The sequence below is a fragment of the Rhincodon typus genome, chromosome 9 (assembly GCF_021869965.1).
Source record: "Rhincodon typus isolate 14 chromosome 9, sRhiTyp1.1, whole genome shotgun sequence".
NCBI classification, from domain to species: domain Eukaryota; kingdom Metazoa; phylum Chordata; class Chondrichthyes; order Orectolobiformes; family Rhincodontidae; genus Rhincodon; species Rhincodon typus.
In genome coordinates this window covers 91,807,636-91,826,690 of record NC_063340.1, presented here as the reverse complement: position 1 = coordinate 91,826,690, position 19,055 = coordinate 91,807,636, and the positions used below count along the sequence as shown (strand labels likewise).

The following is a 19,055-nucleotide window of genomic DNA, read 5'->3' as shown; positions in this document are numbered from 1 at the left end:
AATTATGAGGAGAGACTGAGTAGACTGGGATTATACTCATTGGAATTCAGAAGAATGAGGGGAGATCTTATAGAAACATATAAGATTATGAAGGAAATAGATAAGGTGGAGGCAGGGAGGTTGTTTTCACTAGCAGGTGAAACTAGGACTAGAGAGCATCGCCTCAAAGTAAAGGGAAGCAGATGTAGGACTGAGGTCAGGAGGAACTTCTTCACCCAAAGGGTTGTGAATCTGTGGAATTCCCTGCCCAGTGAAGCAGTTGAAGCTACCTCGCTGAATGTTTTTAAGGCAAGGCTAGATAAATTTTTGAACAGTAAAGGAATTAAGGGTTATGATGAGCGGGCGGGTAAGTGGAGCTGAGACTCAAAAAGATCAGCCATGATCTTATTAAATGGCGGGGCAGGCTCGAGGGGCCAGATGGCCTACTCCTGCTCCTAGTTCTTATTTTCTTATGTTCAGGTGTTACTCAACATGGAGGAGAACTGATTCATTAGCTGAGGGAGGTTTCCTTGTCCATGTTTAACCTGAAGCTATGAGACTCCATGGGGCCCTGAGTCAATGTTGACGACTCCCAGAGCAACACCTTCCTGACTGTATCCCACTATGCTGCCCCCTCTATTTTTTATTCATTCATGGGATGAGGGCATCGCTGGCTAGGCAGCATTTATTGCCCATCCCTAATTGCCCAGAGGGCAGTTAAGAGTCAACCACATTGCTGTGAGTCTGGAGCCACATGTAGGCCAGACCAGGTAAGGATGGCAGTTTCCTTCCCTAAAGGACATTAATGAACCAGATGGGTTTTTCCAACAATCGACAACAGATTCATGGTCATCATTAGATTCCTAATTCTAGATATTTATTGAATTCAAATTCCACCATCTGCCGTGGTGGAATTCAAACCCTGGTCCCCAGAACATTATCTGGGTCTCTGGATTAACAGTCCAATGATAATACCACTAGGCCATCGCCTTCCTTGAAGGACATTAGTGAACCAGATGGGCTTTCACAAAAACCCACAATGGTTTCGGGATCATCATTTGCCTTTTAATCCCAGATCTTTATTAAATTCAATCCACCATCTGTTACGGTGAGCAAGAAACCTAGAACTTTAGCTTGGTCTCTAGATTACTAGTCCATCAGCAATCCTACTAAACCATTGCCTCCCCTTGAATTAACAGACTATTTTAGAAACAAAAGCAGAAATTGCTGGAAAAGCTCAGCAGGTCTGGCAGCATCTGTGGAGAGAAATCAGAGTTAACGTTTCGGATTTAGTGAACCCTTCCTCAGAAACATTAACTCTGATTTCTCTCCACAGATGCGGCCAGACCTGCTGAGCTTTTCCAACAATTTCTGTTTTTATTACCGTATGTTTTAAGTTTGTTGTGGAACTGGATAAAGATGGATGGCAAAAAAGAATTTGGATTTGGAGTCAAAAGCAGATTTTATTAAAATAAGGCAGGATCTGTCCAAAGTAGATTGTGAACATGTACTTCTGGGTAAATCTGCAGGAAAACAGTAGGAAGCATTCAAAATGGAACTAGCAAGGGTACAGGCCCAACATGTTCCTTTTAGGGTAAAATGTAGGAACAACAAGCCCATCAAACCCTGGATGCCTGGATAAGAAGGAAAAGAGAGGTTTTTAGCAGGTACAAAGGCTGCAAAGCGAATGGTGGCCCAAGTAGATTATAGAAAGTGCAGCGTGTTACTTAAGGAAGCAGTTAGGAGAGCAAAGAGGGAGCATGGAAAAACACTGGTGGGTACAATTAGAGAGGATCCCAAGAATTTAAATAAGTATAGCAAAGGGAAGAAGAAAACTAGGGAAGAGAATAGAATCCATTGAGCACCAAGGGGGCAATCTGTACAAGGAGCTGGAGAATATTGGTCGGGTTTTAAATGAGTATTTCACATTTGTCTTCACTTTGGAAAAGGAAGATATGAGTCCAGAATTTGGGAAATGGACTATGAGGTTCTAGATCAGTTTGACAGAGGGAGCAAGAAGGTATTGGAGGTTTTGGGGGCCTTAAAAAGCCACAGGATGACTGTGCAGAACAGTGATTTTGTTAAGGGCAGGATATACTATGAACTAGGTTACTAGGTTACCTCAGTGAATAACAGTTGGGATAAAACCCTGAAGATATGACATGAACCTGAGTACACTGAAGCTCAGGTGTGTGATATCTCCAGGAAGAAGCTACCTGCTGTTCCAGTCTAAAAGGTGAAGTCACAACAGACTTAATCCTGCTGGGGTTTTAGATGATAGGGGCTCTGCGTGAGTATTGTGTGAGTGTGGTTTCATTATTGTACCATGGTGTGTTTTGTTTACAGTACAAACATTGTTGAATTTCTTTTCAATGTCTGCACTAAGATTGACAGGATTATACTTTTACTGTTAAAAAAATCTTTGTACTTGTATCGTAAATAAATGGTGTAGTTTATTCAATTTATCTTTTGTGAAAAATAACTTCTGTTTTATTGTTCAAATCAAATCTGCAGCATTGAGTGCATATTTTTCAGTGAGAAACCATCTTTCAAACCAAAACAAACCAAAATGTGAACTATCAAGCCAAGTTTCAGTCTGGGATCTGACTTATCCAGTAATGATGTCAGCTGGGATCATAATTATCACTGGTGATGTTTAAATCTCTCTAGTCTATATTCCATCTGTAATGAACATTTCACCATTTTCTTGATCCTGACTGATCCTATGTGGAGACTTACCAACACGGAGTTTAAAATTGATGTGGGAATGTTTATGAATCTCCTCCATGGTGTTTTCCAGAGCGAGTGCAAAGTCTGCCAGGCTACAGAGGTGTGTCGAATCTTCCCTGATACCAGGATCATTACGCTGAAACAAAATCTCAACATTATTCTTTCATGGCATTGGGGTGCAATGCTGATGGCATTCCAGGAATACTGGACCATGTCTTATTCTTACTGTTCCTGACATGGGCAGTTATTGAACTCAGCTGTTGCTTTGAGAAACACTGACCATCACTGCAGCAACACTCCTGTGGGAACAAGGAGCAGTGCAAAGATCAGCCAACCACTCTACTCGGTGACAGCATGTAGAGATCAGCTCTTGGTGGCTGAAGGCTTGTTCTTTTTTAACTTAGCTGACAATCATATACCTCCTACTGCTTGGAAACGATTCAAGTCAAAGATCGATGTATCATAAGGCAACAAGTCACCTGTTGCACTCAGAGATTGAAGGATTGTGAACACCGAGATCATATGATTTTAAATAGTTGATAAATGTGGAGTGTTGTTTGTGTTGGGCTGATATAAACAAGAGGTGAGGGTGATCTTTAATGAAATTAGATATGACTGGGCCAAAGTGGACTGGGAGCAGATACTTTCAGGAATATCTATCTCAGAACAGCATGATGCAATCAAGAAGGAAATATGGGGTCATAGTGTCATAGAAATATATAGCAGGGAAACAGACCCCTCAGTCCAACTCGTCCATGCTGACCAGATATCCTAAATAAATCTAGTCCCATTTTCCAGCATTTGACCCATGTCCCCCTAAACCCTTCCTATTCATGGAGCCATCCAGATGCCTTTTAAATGTTGTAATTGTACCCACCTCCACCACTTCCTCTGGCAGCTCATTCCATATACACACCATCCTCTGCGTGAAAAAGTTACCCCTTAGGTCCCTTTTAAATATTTCCCCTCTTACCCTAAACCTATGCCCTCTACTTTTGGACTCCCCCACCCCAGGGAAAAGACCTTGTCTATTTACCCTATCCATGGCCCTCATGATTTTATAAACCTCTATAAGGTCACCCCTCAGCCTCCGATGCTCCAGGGAAAAAAGGCACCACAGCATAGAAGATAGAACCTAGAACAGTTCAGCACAGTACAGGCCCTTTGGCCCACGATGTTGTGCCAACCTATTATCCTACTAAGATCAATCTACCCTGCATACCCTACATTTTACTATCCTCCATGTGCCTATCCAAGAGTCGCTTAAAAGTTTCTAAAGTATCTGACTCCACCACCACTGCTGGCAGCGCATTCCACACGCCCACCACTCTCTGTGTGAAGAACTTACCTCTGACATCTCCCCTATACCTTCCTCCGATCACCTTAAAATTATGCCCCCTTGTAATAGTCATTTCCGCCCTGGGAGAAAATCTCTGACGATCCACTCTATCTATGCTTCTCATCATCTTGTAATATTCAGCCTCTCCCTATAGCTCAAACTCTCCAATTCCAGCAACACCCTTGTAAGTCTTTTCTGAACCCTTTCAAGTTTCACAATGTTTCCTATAGCAGGGAGACCAGACTGAACACAGTATTCCAAAGGTGGCCTAACCAATGTTCTGCACAGCCTCAACATGACCCTCCCAACTCCAATACACAATGCACTGACCAATAAAGGCAAGCGTACCAGATGCCTTTTTCACCACCCTGTCTACCTGGGACTCAACCTTCAATGAATTGTGAACCCGCACTCCAAGATCTTTTTGCTCGGCAATACTCCCCAGGACCTTCCCATGATGTGTATAAATCCTGCCCTGATTTGCCTTTCTAAAATGCAGCACCTCACATTTATCTAAATTAAACTCCACCTGCCACTCTTTACCCCATTGGCCCATCTGATCAAGGTACTGTTGAACTCTGAGGTAGCCTTCTTCCCTGTCCACTACACCTCCAATTTTAGTGTCATTTGCAAAGTTACTAATCACATCTCCATATTCACATCCTAATCATTTATATAAATGATAAAAAGCAGCACACCCAGCCCAAGATCTTTGAGCACACCGCTGGTCACAGGCCACTAGTTCAAAAAGCAATCCTCCACCACCACCCTCTGACTCCTATCTTCAAGCTAATATTGTATCCAATTGGCTAGCTCCCCCTCAATCTCATGTGATCTAATCTTGCTAACCAGTTTACCTTGCAGAACTTTGCCAATGTCTTGCTCAAGTCCATATAGACAACGTCCACTGCTCTGTCCTCATCAATCTTCTTTGTCACTTCTTCAAAAAATTCAATCAAGTTAGCAAGACACAATTTCTCACTCACAAAGCCATGGTGACTATCCCTAATCAGTCCTTGCATTTCCAAATACATGTAAATCCTGTCCCTCAGAATCCCCTCCAACAACTTGCCCACCACTGATGTCAGGCTCACTGGTCTATAGTTTCTTGGCTTTTCCTTACCACCTAAGTTAAATAACGGCACCACACTAGCCATCCTCCAGTCTCTGGCACCTCACCCATGGCTATCTATGATACAAATCGGTTCACTAATGCCCTTTAGGGAAGGAAACTGCCATCCTTACCTGGCCTACATGTGACTCCAGACCCACAGCAATGTGGTTGACTCTGAACAGCTCTCTGGGCAGTTAGGGATGGGCAATAAATGCTGCCTAGATAGCAACACCCTTGCCCCATTAATGAAATTTTTAAAAAATCTCAGCAAAGGGCCCAGCAATCACTTCCCTAGTTTTCCACAAAGTTCTAGGATACACCTGATCGGGTCCCAGGAATTTATCTATTTTTCTGTGTTTTAAGATGTCCAGCAACTCCATCTCTATAACATGGACACGTTTCAAGATGTCACTATTTATGACTCCAAGTACTCTACCTTCCATATCCTTCTCCACTGTAAATACTGACATGAAGTTCACATTGAGTATTTCCCCCATCTCCTGTGGTGCCACACACAGATGGCCTTGTTGATCTTTAAGGGGCTCTATTCTCTCCCTAGCTGCTCTTTTGTCCTTAATGTATTTGTAGAATCTCTTTGGATTCTCCTGAACCCTATTTACTGAATGTACCTTAATTACCCCTTGTAACCCTCCTGATTTCTCTCTGGAGTATACGGCCCTTATACTCCTCAAGTGATACACTCGATTCTATCTGTCTATACCAGACATATGCTTTCTTCTTTTTCTTTACCAGAGCCTCAATTTCTCCAGTCATCTAGCATTCCCTCCACCTACCAGCCTTGTCCTTCACTCTGAAAGGAACATACTGTCACTGGACTCTCGCTATCTCATTTTTGAAGGCTTCCCATTTTCCAGCCATCCCTTCACTTCTGAATAACCACCCCCAATCAACTTTTGAAAGTTCTTGCCTAATACCATCAAAATTGTCCTTCCTCCAATTTAGAACTTTCACTTTTAGAATAGGTCTATCCTTTCCATAACTATTTTAAAACTAATTGAATAATGGTCACTGGTCCCAAAGTACTCCCCCACTGACACATCAGTCACTTGCCCTGCCTTATTTCCCAAGGGTAGGTCAAATTTTGCTCCTTCTCTGGCAGGTACATCCACCTACTGAATCAAAAAATGTTCTTGCACCCTTGACAAATTCTTTTCCAATCAAGGGTACAAGAAAATTTTCTTATTCAGTATGTGGATGTACCTGCCAGAGAAGGAGCAAAACTTGAGAAGAAGCACCAGGGAGGCAACACACCATTCTAACGTTTCGTTGTTGGCTGCAGAAATGTCCACCTGTGTCCTTGACTGGAGTCCCCTATCACGATTGATCGCTAGAATCCTGACATACCTCTCGTTACAGTAGAGCCAGTCTTGGTACCAGAAACCTGTTTGTTGGTGCTACATCCTCTTGAGAGTCCATCAGCCCCTACATTTTCCAAAACAGCATCCTTATTTGAGATTGGGATAGCCACAGGAGACTCCTGCACTACCTGCCTCCCTCTCCCAGCTTTCCTGGAGGCAACCCATTGACCTGACTGTATATGCGGTTTACCTCCCTTCTTGCAACTGCTATCCATCACACCCCATGGCTCCTGTAAATTCCTTGTTGCCTCTAACTGCCACTCCAACCAATTTCTTAGGATTCGCAACCAAACACACTTCCCGCAGGCATAATCATCAGGAACACTGAAATTCTCCGTCATCTCTCACATCTGACAGGAAGAGCACATCACTCTACTAGAAGCCATCTCTGTACCTTAATCTACCGACCCAGAAAATATCAGTCTTATTGCTCTAAAAATACCGCTCTATGATAACTTAATAGCTATGTTTTATGTTAAAAAAAAGGGACAGATCTCAACATATAAAAATATTACTCTTACCCTACTCACATTACAGACTTACAAAAAGAGATTAAGATTTATATATTTTATAAGTCTCAACGACAAACACTTAGCTGCTGACACTCCCAGCTATAAGTAGTTCCAACAATGAGATCTCTCCAAGGTCAGCTATGAAATTTCACTGTTTGTTTGTTTTTCTTGGAAGGAACTCTGATCTCCACAGATGTTTGTACTTTCACAGTCAGTCAGCTGTACGGGGTCGACATGCTCCAATAAAGAAAAAGGTTGGGACTATCAAATGCTGTGAATCTTGGCTATCAAGGGATATGCAGCACTGGATTAAGAGAAAAAGGGTGGTTTATGGCAGATACTGAGAGCTCAAAACAGCTGAAGCCCTGGAGGAGTACAGAATGTCCAAGAGAGAATTTGAAAAGGAGATTAGCAGAGCTAATGGGGAATTGAAAGGGTACTGGCAGGTAAAAGAAAGGAAAATCTTGAGATTTTACAGGTATGTTAAGGGTAAAACGATGACTAGGGGAAGAGTAAGGCCCATTAAGTGCCACATGATAATTTGTGTGTGGAGCCAGAGGATGTAGGTTGGGTTATTATGTGTCACTAGTGAGAAGGATGATGTGGGTACAGAAATCAGGGAGAAGGACTGTGATACCATTAAAGAGATTAACACAGACAGAGAGGAGGGTCTGAGTGATCTGGCAGGCTTAAAAGTAGATAAATCTCCAAGCTGGATGAAATGTATCTCAGGCTGGTGAGTGAGACAACGGAGGAAATAGCAGGGGCAATGGTAATAATTTTCAATTCCTCTCTGGCTACAGGAGAAGTGCCAGAGGACTGAAGGACAGTCAGTGTGGTACTGTTATTCAAGGAGGGAGCAAGGATAAACCAGGGAAGTACAGGTCACTCAGTCTAGCCTCAGTGATGGGGAAACTATTGGGAGCAATTCGGAGGGACTGAATTAATTTGTACTCGGTGAGGCAGGGATTATTTAAGCACAGACAGCATGGTTTTGTTAAAGGGAGGCCATGTCTGACCAACTGTATTGAATTTTCAAACAGGGGACCAGGTGTGTAGATGGGGCAATGCTTTTGATGTAGCCTGCTTGGACTTCAGCAAGGTTTTTGATAAGGATCTGCATGGGAAACTGATGGTGAAGCTAAGAGCCTAGGAGATCCAAGGAAATTAAGTAAAACTGGATCCACGACTGGTTGAGTGGCAGGAAGCAGAAGTTGATGGTTGACAGGTGTTTTTGTGACTGTAAGTTTATGTCCAGTGGGGTCCCACAGGGAACAGTTTTAGGGGCTTTGCTGTTTCTGGTTTGTTTAAATAATTTAGGCTTCAATATTGGAGTGTTGATCAGTAAGTTTATGAATGATACAAAAATTGATGAAGTGGTTAATAGTGAGAAGGATAGCCTTAGACTCCAGGAGGAAATGGACGGCTGGTCAGTTGGGCTGATCTGTGTCAATTGGAATTAAATCTGGATAAATGTGAGGCGCTGCAAGGTAAGGGAATTAATGATGTACAATAGGATCTTGGGAAACACATGTGCACCAGTCCCTTAAGGAATCATGACAGCTCGATAAAGTGGCTAAGAAGGCACATGGTATACCTGCCTTTATTAGCTGAGGCATAGAGGTTAAGAGCAGGAATGTTATGCTGGAACTGTATAAAACATTGGTTAGGTCACAGCTAGAGTTATGTGTGCAGTTCTGGAATCCACATCATAGGAGGGATGTGACAGCACTGGAGAGGGTGCAGAAGAGATTTACCAGGATGTTGGAGACAGTAAGGACTGCAGATGCTGGAAGCTGGAATCAATAAATGTGGAGCTGGAAAAGCACAGCAGGTCAGACAGCATCCGAGGAGCAGGGAAGTCAATGTCTCAGGCCTCATCAGGACTGGGGATGGGGACGGGAGCCCAGGCATAAATAGAGGAAGGGGTGTGGGGCTGGGGGGAATGGTAGGTGGGATAGAGATAGGTGAAAGCAGGTAGGGAATCATTGTGGTTGGTCAGTGGGAAGGGTGGAGAGGATAGGTAAGTCGAGGATGGACAGGTTGGAGGAGGAGAGATTTTGAAGCTGGTGGAGTCAATATTCAGGCTGTAAGCTCCCGAGGTGAAATATGAGGTGTTGTTCCTCCAGTTTACGTTTGGCCTCACTCTGATAGTGGATGAGGCCAAGGATGGACATGTCACCAGGGAAGTTTTTTTTTATTCATTAACAGGATGAGGGCTTCGCTGGCTAGGCAGCATTTATTGGCCAGAGTCAACCACATTGCTGTGGGTCTGGAGTCACATGTAGGCCAGACCAGGTAAGGGTGGCTGTTTCTTTCCCTAAAGGACATTAGTGAACCAGACAGATTTTTCCTAACAATCAGCAATAGATACATGGTCATCATTAGATTCTTAATTCCACCATCTGCCATGCTGAGATTCGAACCTGGGTCCCCAGAACATTATCCTGGTCTCTGGATTAATAGCCCAGTGATAATACCATGAGGCCATTGCCTCCCATTGAGTGGGAGGGGGTGTTCAAGTGGATGGCAAACGGAAGTTCGGGTTGGTTGGTGCGTGTAGAGCACAGGTGCTCCGCGAACCGGTCCCCAAGTCTGCGTTTGGACCCCCCCATATACAGGGGACCACAGCAATGCATGCAATAAATCAGGTTAAATGAAATGCAGGTGAATCTCTGCTGAATCAGGAAGGATTGTTTCGGGCCTTGGACGGAGGTGAGGGGGGTGGTGTAGAGGCAGATGTAGCACCTCCTGCGGTTGTAGGGAAAGGTGTAACGTGTGGTAGAGGGGGTGGTGGGAAGTGTGGAGCTGACGAAGGAGTCGCAGAGTGAACGGTTCCTGCCGAAAGCAGACAGGGGTGGGGAGGGAAATATCTTTTTGGTGGAGGGGTCTGATAGTAGATGGCGGAAATGTTGGAGGATGATGCATTGTATTCAGAGGCTAGCGGGGTGGTATGTGAGGACCAAGGGGACTCTATCCTTATTGTTGTTGGGGGAAGAGGTTTTGAGGGCTTGAGGGCAGAAGCACGGGAAATGGAGGAGATGCGGTTGAGGGCCTCCTTAATTACAGAGGTGGGGAAACTACGGTCCCTAAAGCAGGAGAATATCTGGGATGTCCTGGAGTAGAACACCTCATCCTGGGAGTAGATGTAGCAGAGGTGGAGGAATTGAGAGTATGGGATGGCATTTTTGCAGGATGGTGGGTGAGAGGAGCTGTAGTCGAGGTAGTTGTGGGAGTCAGTAGGTTTGAAATGGATGTCGGTAGTGTGTTGGTTTCCGGAGATGGAGATGAAGAAGTCCAGGAAGGGGAGTGAGATGTCAGAAATGATCCAGGTGAATTTGAGGGCATGATGGAAAGTGTTGGTGAAGTTAATGAACTGCTTGAGCTCCTCAACATATCTTACTAAAACAGAGTAAGGTTAATGTCAACTGGGTGGCACGGTGGCTCAGTGGCTCAGTGGTTAGCACTGCTGCCTCACAGCACCAGGGACCCAGGTTCAATTCCACCCTTGGGCAACTGTCTGTGTGGAGTTTATACATTCTCCCCTTGTCTGCGTGGGTTTCTACTCTAGTTTCCTCCCACAGTCCAAAGATGTGCAGGTTAAGGTGGGTTAGCCATGGGAAATGTGGGGTTGTCAGCATGGTGGGGGGGCACAGTGGTGAATCTGGGTGGGATGCTGTTTGGAGGGTCTTAAAGAACACTGAATGGCCTGGACAGAGTGGATGTTGGGAAGATGTTTTCATTGACAGGAGAGACTAGGACCTGAGGGTACAGCATTAGAGTAAAGGGAAGACCTTTTAGAACGGAGATAAGGAGAAACTTCTTCAGCCAGAGAGTGGTGAATCTACAGAATTCACTGCCACAGAAGGCTGTGGAGGCCAGGTCATTGAGTACATTTAACACAGAGATAGAGATAGATAGGCTCTTGATTGTCAAGGGGATCAAGGGTTACAGGGAGAAAGCAGGAGAATGGGGTTGAGAAACTTATCAGCCATGATTGAATGGCAGAGCAGACTCGATGGGCTGAATGGCCTAATTTCTGCCCCTATGTCTTATGGTCTTATGAGTCAGTGTAGACTTGATGGGCCAAATGGCCTGCTTCCATGCTGTAGGGATTCAATGATTCTGTGATACGTGAGTAAAAACTTTTCTATCCAGAGGCTGTTGGGCATCTGGAACTTACTGCCTATAAGGGTGGTAGAGGCAGAAACCCTCATTTAAGAAGTCAGATGTGCACCTGCAAAGCTTTCATGGCAATACACAATGATGAATTGCAGGAAGATTAGGATTTCTCAGTCTGTCCCTCACTCATACAATCATAGAGTCACGGAGGTCTACAGAACAGAAAAAGCCCCTTCAGCCCATCATGTCTTGAGTCAACAGCTTTATGTTGGTTAAAGGCTTAGATTACTACCCAATAAAAAAGACATTCTCTGCATTTTCTGCGTTATCTCACATATTATTAAACATGCATTTAGTCAGACAAATGCAACAAAAACAACAGGATCATGAGCTTTCTGTTCCATCGGCAGCAATCAGTGAGGATAGGTAACTACACCTCCTCCACAATAACACTCAACACTGGAGCCCCTCCCAAGGATACATCCTCAACCTCCTACTGTACTCCCTGTACACTCACAACTGTGTTGCCAAATTCCAAACAAATGCCATCTGCATGTTCGCTGACGACACTACTGCAGTGGGATGGATATCTAACAACAATGAGTCAAAATACAGAAGGGAGATAGAGGGCTTGGTGATGTGGTTCGATGAAAACAATCTGTCTCTCAACGTCAGCAAAACTAAAGAACTGATCATCGATTTCAGAAAGAAAGGAGGTGAACACGCTCCCATCTACATCAATGGAACTGAGGTTGAGAGATTGAACAGCATCAAGTTCCTCGGAGTGACGATAACCGACAACCTGTCCTAGACTCCCCATGTAAATGCGACAGTCAAGAAGGCACAACAACGCCTCTTTTCCTTCAGGCAGCTCAGGAAATTTGCTGTGTCCATAAGGTCACTCACCAACTTCTACAGATGCACCATTGAAAGCACACTGTCTAGGTGCATAATGCCCTGGTATGACAATTGCTCTGCCCAGAATCGTAAGAAACTACAGAAGGTGGTGTGCACAGTCCAGACCATCCCGGAAGCCAACCTTCCATCCACGGACTCTATTTACATGGCTCGCTTCTGTGGAAATGTGGCCAACATCAACAAAGACCCATCGCAACCTGGTAATGTTCTCCTACAACCTCTTCCACCAGGCAGAAACTACAGAAGCCTGAACACACGCACGAGCAGCTTCAGGAACAGCTTGTTTCTGGCCGTTATCAGACTGTTGAATGAACTCTAGCCTCAAATAATGTAACCTGTAATGTAACTTGCATGTCCTTTGTTTGCTGTGATCTGCCTGTACTGCGCGTAAACGCTAGATTTCGGTACATATGACAATAAAATCAATCAATAAATATAGGTGTAGGAATACCTGTTGTTCTGATGCTAGTCCAGACACTGCCATGTACGTACTCCCAATGGTCTTGATCTTTTCAATATTAAGAAAACGTTCATCACCCAGCAGCTACATAAAGACACAAAAGAAACATAATTGATTTACAGAGATAGTAGGAACTGCAGATGCTGGAGAATCCGAGACAACAAGGTGCAGAGCTGGATGAACACAGCAGGCCAAGCAGCATCATAGGAGCAGAAAGGCTGATGTTTCGGGCCTAGACCCTTCATCAGAAATGTGTTCATCCAGCTCTGCACATAATTGATTTACATGAACATTATGGCTCATACAAATGAGAGTCAGAGAGCCATTGAGGTCGACAACACAGCTAAGAACATAAACAACCTAACTATTCTAACTATGAGGGCATCTGCTTCTCCTACCCTGGCAAGCAGTGTGTTCCATCATCCCACCATCTTCTCAGTGACAGCATTTTTTCTCACATCCCCTGTAAACTGCCTGCACCTTACCTTAAATCCATGCTATATTCATTGTGCACAGTTTTGGACTCCTTAACTGAGGAAGGACTTTACTAAAGCATTTGACAACATCCCTCATGATAGGCTACTCCAGAAGATTAAGTCACGTGGGATCCATGGTGAGTTGGTAAATTGGATACAAAATTGGCTTGGTCACAGAACACAGACAGAGGTTGTCGAGGGGTATTTTTCTGAGTGGAGGTCTGTAACCAGTGGTGTTCCGCAAAGATCAGTACTGGGACCTCTGTTATAAGTTACAGAAACACAACATAGACATCGAAGATAGGAGTAGGAGAAGGCCATTCAGCCCTTCAAGCCTGCTCTGCCATTCTTCACGATCATGGCTGATGATCCAACTCATTACTCTAATCCTGCATTCTCCCCATAACTTTGATCCCATTCATCCCAAGTTCTATACCTAGTCACCTCTTGAATACATTCAATGTTTTGGCATCAACTACTCCCTGTGGTAATGAATTCCACAGGCTCACCACTCTTTGGGTGAAGAAATGTCTCCTCATCTCTGTCCTAAATGGTCTACTCCAAATCCTCAGACTGTGATCCCTGGTTCTGGACACACCCACCATTGAGAACATCCTGCATCTACCCTGTCTAGTGCTACTAGAATTTTTTAAGTCTCTATGAGAGCCCCCTCATTAATCTGAACTCTCGCGAAAACAACCCTAACCTAGTCAATCTCTCCTCATACATCAATCCTACCATCCCCAGAATCAGCCTGGTAAACCTTCACTGCATTCCCTTGAGAGCAAGAGCATCCTTCCTCAGAAAAGGAGACCAAAACTGCTCACAATATTCCAGGTGTGGTCTCACCAAGGCCCTGCATAACTGCAACAACACATCCCTGCTCCTGTACTCGAAACCTCTCACAATGAAGGCCAACATACCATTTACCTTCTTTACCACCTGCTGCCCCTGCATGCTTACCTTCAGCTACTGGTGCACAAGGACACCCAGGTCCCACTGCACACTCCCCTCTCCCAATTTGTAGCCAATCAGGTAGTAATCTGCCACCTTGTTTTTGCTTCCAAAGGGAATAACCTCACATTTATCCAAATTATGCCGCATCTGCCATTGATTTACCCACTCAGCCAACCTGTCAAGATTACGCTGAAAGATCTCTGCATCCTCAGCACAGTCCCTCTTCCACCCAACTCGGTATCATCTGTAAACTTTGAGATGTTACATCACATTCTCTCATCCAAATCATGAATATACATTGTGAATAGCTGGGGTCCCAGCACCGATCCCTGTGGCACCCCACTAGTTACTGCCTGCCAATTTGAAAAGGTCCCATTAATTCCTACTCTTTGTTTCCTTTCTGCCAACCAGTTTTCTATCACCTCAGTACACTTCCCCCAATCCCATACACTTTAATCTTGCACATTAATCTCTTATGCGGGACTTTGTCAAATGCTTTCTGAAAGTCCAACTATACAACAATGACCGGCTCCCCCTTGTCAACTCTACGAGTTACATCTTCATAGAATTCCAACAGATTTGTCAAGCATGATTTCTCCTTCATAAATCCATGCTGACTCTGCCTGATCCTGTCACTGCTTCCTAAACGGTCTGCTATAAAGTCCTTGATAATGAATTCAAGAATTTTCCCCATTACTGATGTTAGGCTTACTGGTCTGTAAACCCCTGTTTTCTCTCTCCCTCCATTTTTGAATGTTGGAGTGACATTAGCCACCCTCCAATCTGCAGGGACTGTTCCAGAGTCTATAGAATCCTGGAAGACGACCACCAGTGCATCCACTGTTTCTAGAGCCACTTCCTTAAGTACTCTGGGATGTAGATTATCAGGCCCTGAGGATTTATCAGCCTTCAATCCCATCAATTTTCCCAGTACCATTTCTCTATTAATATTGATCTCCCTCAGTTCTTCCATCTCACTAAATCTTGCATTCTCCAACAATTCTTATCTAATTTGTGTCTTCTTTTGTGAAGTTAGAACCAAAGTATGTATTCAGTTGCTCAGCCATTTCTTTGTCCCCTATTATTACATTACCATGTTTCTGTCTGTAGGGGACCTCCATTTGTCTTTCTATTCATGTGCCTACAGAAACTCTCAGCGTCAGTCTTTATGCTCCCTGCAAGCTTACTTTTGTACTCTATTTCCCCTTCTTAATCAATCCCTTGGTCCTTCTTTGCTGAATTCTAAACTGCTCCCAATCCTCAGATATATTATTTTTCTTGGTCAATCTGTAAGCTTCTTCCTTGGATTGGACACTCTCTTATTTCCTTTGTAAGCCATGGATTGGCCTTTTTGTGACAGACAGGAATAAGCAGTTATTGCAGCTTCCCCATGCATTTCTTGAATGTTTGCCATTGTCTATCCACTGTCATTCCTTTAAGTAACTCTCCCCAATCTATCAAGGCCAACTCATGCCTCATACATTCATCTTGATAAAAAATTCCATCATGTTATGGTCGTTCATCCACAAGGGGTCTTGCACAGCTGGATTGGCAATGATTCCCTTCTCATTACACAGTACCCAGTCTAAGATGGCCTGCTCTCTAGTTGGTTCCTCCACATATTGGTCAAGAAACCATCCCGTATACATTCCAGGAATTCCTCCTCTACGTCATTGTGGTTAATTTGATTTCCCAATCTATGTGCAGGTTAAAATCACCCATGATCACCGATGTTCCTTTATCACATATATCTCTACTTTCATGTTTAATGCCATTTCCAACATCACCACTGCAGATGGGGGGGTCTATATATGATATCCACTAATGTTTTTTGCCCCTTGGTATTTAACATAGAACATAGAACAGTGCAGCACAGTACAGGCCCTTCGGCCCATGATGTGGTGCCGACCTATTATCCTACTGAGATCAATCTACCCTGCATACCCTACATTTTACTATCCTCCATGTGCCTATCCAAGAGTCGCTTAAAAGTCTCTAAAGTATCTGACTCCACTACCACTGCTGGCACCGCATTCCACACGCCCACCACTCTCAACTCTACCCATACAGACTCCACATTGTCAGAGTTAACATCCTTTCTCACTACTGTGTTAATTTCCTCTTTAACCAGGAATGCCACTCAGCCACCTTTTCTTTTTTCCATGTCTTTACTAAATACTGAACACCCTGGGACATTTAGTTCCCATCCCTGGTCACCCTGCAGCCAGATCTCCATAATCCCAATTATATCTTCGATATGATTATATCTAATCATAGTTATAAATTATTTGGATTAAAATGTTGGTAGTTTGATTCATAAATTTGCAGATGACATGAAAGTTGGTGGAATTGTCGATAGTGAGAAAGATTGTCAAAGGATAAAGCAGGACATAGATCATTTGGGAAGTTGGAAGCAGAAATGGCAGATTATGTTTAATCCAGATGAGTGTGAGGTGATACATTTTGGGAGATCAAATGCAAGAGGAAAGCATACAGGAAACAGCAGGAACTTTAGGTGCACTGATATACTGAGGGATCTTTGGAGCATGGGGTGCAAGCAATTCTGGTCGCCAAACTAAGGAAGGATGTAGAGCATTTGGAGATGAGGCAGGAGAGGTTTACCAGGATCCTGCCTGGATTGAAGTGTTTTAGCTAAAAGAGTTGGACAAATTTGGATTTTTTGGTTGGGTGTCGGAGGCTAAAAGATGACCTCTTAGAAGTATATAAAATTATGAGAGACATGGAGAAGATGGATAGTCAAGAGTCTTTCTCCCAGGATGGAAATGTCAGATACTAGTGGGTACTGGTTTAAAGTGAGAGGGGAAAGTTTAAACGAGATGTGTAAAACATTTTTTTTACACAGATGAGGTATGTGCCTGGAATGTGCGGCTAGGGGAGGTGGTAGAAGCAATGTTTAAGGGGCATTTAGACAGACACATAAACAGACAGGGAATAGAGGGATATAGACCATGGGCAGGCAGATGGAGTTAGATTAGAATAGCATCATGGTGAGCACAGTCATGGTGGTTTGAAGGGCCTGTTCCTGAGCTATATTGTTCTACAGTCTATGTACCCCTTAGTCATGCCACACACTGACCCGTAAAAGAGAGTTTGAGTGTTTGTTTTTAAAACGCTTACATGTGATAAAACTCCATCTCATTCTTCCAAACTCAAAAAGATAAAGGCCCAACATGTCCAACCTTTCCTAAGATAGTGTCAGCCCTGTTATCAGTCATAAGAACCTTCTCTTAACTGCTTCAAATGTAGTTATATCTTTTTGTAACTAAGGAGATCAAAACTGTAGACAGTACTCTAGATGTGGTCTCAGCAACACCCTATACAGCTGTCTATATTTTGCCACATTGTTATATTCCATTCCTTGTAATAAATGACAACACTGATCTACCTACATATTAATTACTTTGATTCATGTACCAAGCCATCCAGATTTCTCTATAGCTCAGCGATTTGCAGTCTCTCTCTCTCTCTCCATTTGTGTAAAATTACATCAAGTTATATCAAATGATATACTGGTTTTCTATTCTTCCTGACAAGAGGTTCACATTTTCTCCCATTATTCCCTATTGCCAGATCTCTGCTCATTCACTTAAGCTGCCTTTGTCTATTTGAATCCTTACTGTGTCAGGATTATTTTGGTTTAACATTTCTTGTGAATGGCTTTGTTAAGTGCAAGGCTAAAAGTTTCAGTAAAGGTTCTTTTGTCAGCAATGTTCAAATCTTGTGTGTGTTAACAATTATCATAAATCATAGAATCCCTACAGTGTGGAAACAGGCCCGTCAGCCCAACAAGTCCACACTGAACCTCAGAGCATCCCACCCAGACCCATTCCCCTGTAACCCACTTAATCTACACATCCCTGAACACTATGGACAATTTAGCATGGCCAATCCACCTAACCTGCACATCTTTGGACTGTGGGAGGAAACCGGAGCACCCGGAGGAAACCCACACAGACACGGGGAGAATGTGCAAACTCCACACAGACAGTTGCCCGAGGGTGGAATCGAACCCACCAGGTTGCTGGTGAGGCAGCAGTGCTAACCACTGAGCCACCGTGCCATCCCAATTATACTATCAATTAACTGACAGTTGGTCAGGTTTGCAGTGTGGCACACTGGCACATACTGGAAGTGAGGTACACTCATACTCTGGGGCTGTTTTTTAATTCACTCATGAGACATAGGTGTCACTGGCTGAACAGCACTTTCTATTGCCTGCCCCGAGCTGCCCTTGAACTGAGTAGCTCACTAGGCCATTTCAGAGGGCAGTTGAGACTCAACCACAATGCTGTAGGAAGGCAAGTGTGATGGAATATTCCCCACTTGCCTGGGATGGCTACAGGTCCAACAACACTCAAGAAGGTCAGCACCATCCAGGACACATCTCCTGACTTGGAAATATGTCATCATTCTTCACTGTCACTGGGTGAAAACCCTGGAAGTCCCTTCCCAATATCACTGTGGGTGTACCTATCCTCCATGGACTGAGGTGGTTCAAGAAGGCAGCTCACCACCACCTTGTGAATGGAAGTTCGGGATGGGCAATAAATACATGATTGGCTAGTGATGCTCACAACCTGTGAACGAACACTTTTAAAAGTACCTGAGGCAAAGGAGCCCATTTACTAAGTCAGTTAGCTGTAGTTTCAGCAAGGGAATATTTTCAGTAGTTTTGCGGGAAAAGATTATGGAAGCAGAAAATTATGGTCTGGACAAGCTAACCTTAGAAAGTGCATGACAGGACACACGAGTGAAATTCAATAGAATTTGTGTTCTGGGATAGAGCAGGAGAAGCAACAAAGACAGCTTAAAAGGTTCATCGCAACAAAGGAAGGATATGATTGTCCTGAAGGGTGTGTAGGGAGGATTTATTAGATTGCTGACTGGTGTGGAGCATTTTAGCTACAAAGAGAGGCAGGTTAAGTTCAGAGATAGTAGGAACTGCAGATGCTGGAGAATCCGAGACAACAAGGTGCAGGGCTGGATGAACACAGCAGGCCAAGCAGCATCATAGGAGCAGAGAGGCTGACGTTTCGGGCCTAGACCCT

The 19,055-nt window shown here is 43.9% G+C and overlaps 1 protein-coding gene across 1 annotated transcript in view; it reads right to left on the bottom strand.

The window, feature by feature from the left end:
* LOC125484089 (adenylate cyclase type 8-like) overlaps nt 1-19,055 on the bottom strand; it is a 162,902-nt gene that overhangs the window by 13,472 nt on the left and 130,375 nt on the right. The window contains exons 11-13 of the mRNA XM_048601403.1: nt 12,545-12,637; nt 4,265-4,272; nt 2,719-2,825 (exon numbers count right to left, since the gene is read on the bottom strand). Coding sequence (XP_048457360.1) covers nt 2,719-2,825; nt 4,265-4,272; nt 12,545-12,637 — 208 coding nt within the window. The remainder of the gene's footprint in view (nt 1-2,718; nt 2,826-4,264; nt 4,273-12,544; nt 12,638-19,055) is intronic.